Here is a 1,890-nt window from a genome sequence, read left to right as displayed (position 1 = left end):
GCAGTGACAACCCCCTACAGGAAACAGATCCATATTATTTGCACCTTGTCGATGGGGGACAGGTACTGAGAGAAAGCCATTTGTCTCAGATTGCCAAACAGGTACCAGAAATGCCCTTCCTTGTGGGAGAAAGGTGGAAATCAAAGGATGCTGCAAATTAACGCCAGTGGGATAACGGAGGAATGAATTGGAAGCCTTTAACTACTCTTGCATGTCCAAGGTTGAAATCAAAGCTCCCGGTTGCTTTTATGAGCACTTAAGGTACACTTACGCTCCCAGTCCCCACGCACTCCTGCAGCACGGCATTCTTGGAGCAAACTGGATGGCTTTTTCCAAAGCACTTTGGAGACTGCTCTGTAAATAAGAACGCCTTTTTTGTTATAATTAGGCAGCCCAAGCTGAGCAGCATAAAACACACTCCAAGAAGATTAGCGTCATTGCATAGCATTAATCCTGGCTTTAGCAACAGCCGTTTCTCAAACGCATGCCATGTATATTTGATGAAGTGCTGGGCTGGGCAGGGGGAGTTATTTTGCTCAATCTAGGACTTTGTTTTGCCCAGAGGGACACCGTGGCCCCCTCCCCGAGGCTCTTTAAAGGTCCTTGGGCTCAGAAAAAAAGCATGTGTGGCGTGATTGTCTCCATCACGAAGTCACCATCTGGTGCTCCCTACAAATCTGGCCAAAGCAACACCAGTCGCTGCAACGCAAACGTGAAACAGACCCCTCTGGCTGAAGCTGCTCCCTCCAACCTGAGACCTCCGTGCCTGGACCAGGAGCTTCTACACTGCAATCCAGCTGTCTCCGCACAGCTTGCTGCATTAGCATGTGCCTACCTCACTGGGCTGTTGTGACAAAAACACGGGCAGACCTGCATGCGTGGTCCAAGGCAAAGTTACACCAACGTGTGAAGCAATGGGGTGGACTGTACTTGATTGCCTCGTGTGGGGGAAAAATGCATTCTGTGCATGCTAATTTCCTCCGATTTGAGGCCTGCTCCCACCAAAACAACTAAGGGCAATGGATTTTCAGTAGAGTGCCCGGCACATGGAGCATAGTCAACCTGGCACAAGCATCAGCGGCTGGGGAACCTGCGATCTATGAATTATTGTTGTGGTTGTAATATTCTGTACCTCCCAATAGCCAAAGCTCTTTGGGCACGTCACAGTAGTTCTTAAAGCACACACACACAGAGCAAATGCAATGCCATAAAAACAGTGCGCTCTTTCCAATATACAGCATCTTTTTGAAGAAAGAACAGAAGCAGCAAACACCATTTTTCCGGCCAAGCTGGAGCAACCACAGAGCCTGCCACCAAGAGCCTTGAAGTGCCATTGTAAGGGCAGAGAAAAGCAGAGCCGGGAGATGGAGAGAGGAAGTGATGCCAGGCTGGCCCTACTGGGGAGACCATGGCACAGGTGGGTGGTCACCACTGGAAAGGCCCTCACCTTTCGGGCAGCCCCCTGACCCACCCTGGGAAGTGTCCGTTGAAAGCCGTAGAGGGTGCTAGTTGCATGCTGGGTGATTTCGGTCAGGGTCGGCAGGTATTGTGACCTCGGAGGGTATATTAAAGCAGGTTCCCCTCCCAGGCTCCAGCAGGCAGGAATGCAGCCGTTGCAGGGAGACTGCCCCCGTTGCATTTCCACCTGCGATCCCTCTGCAGGTGGCTTGAGGCAGGGGCTCCTGCGTGGGCGAGGGAGGAGAGGAGGGAGAGCCAGGAGGCCGAGGGCGAGCAGGAAGCGCCCGAACCCGCCAGGCCTCCCTCGGACGCGAGGAAGCCTCGGGGTGGCTCCCTGGGGTGGCTTCCCCTGTCGGAGGTCCGCCTGCGTGCAGGCTTCCTCCCTGCACGCAGCGCAGAGAGAGGGCGGCAGGCGGGCTGCGCGGCGAGGCG

At 54.0% G+C, this 1,890-nt stretch overlaps 1 protein-coding gene across 1 annotated transcript in view; it reads left to right on the top strand.

Annotated features, from left to right (window-relative positions):
• Positions 1-1,408: 1,408 nt before the first annotated feature.
• The window catches only part of WHRN (whirlin), a 79,064-nt gene continuing 78,582 nt past the window's right edge, over positions 1,409-1,890 (top strand). Inside the window, exon 1 of the mRNA XM_044439719.1 lies at positions 1,409-1,417. Coding sequence (XP_044295654.1) covers positions 1,409-1,417 — 9 coding nt within the window. The remainder of the gene's footprint in view (positions 1,418-1,890) is intronic.

This window comes from Varanus komodoensis, unplaced genomic scaffold (genome assembly GCF_004798865.1).
Source record: "Varanus komodoensis strain SLA01 unplaced genomic scaffold, ASM479886v1 scaffold36, whole genome shotgun sequence".
In the NCBI taxonomy this organism is placed as follows: domain Eukaryota; kingdom Metazoa; phylum Chordata; class Lepidosauria; order Squamata; family Varanidae; genus Varanus; species Varanus komodoensis.
This window is presented reverse-complemented; position numbering and strand designations above follow the sequence as displayed.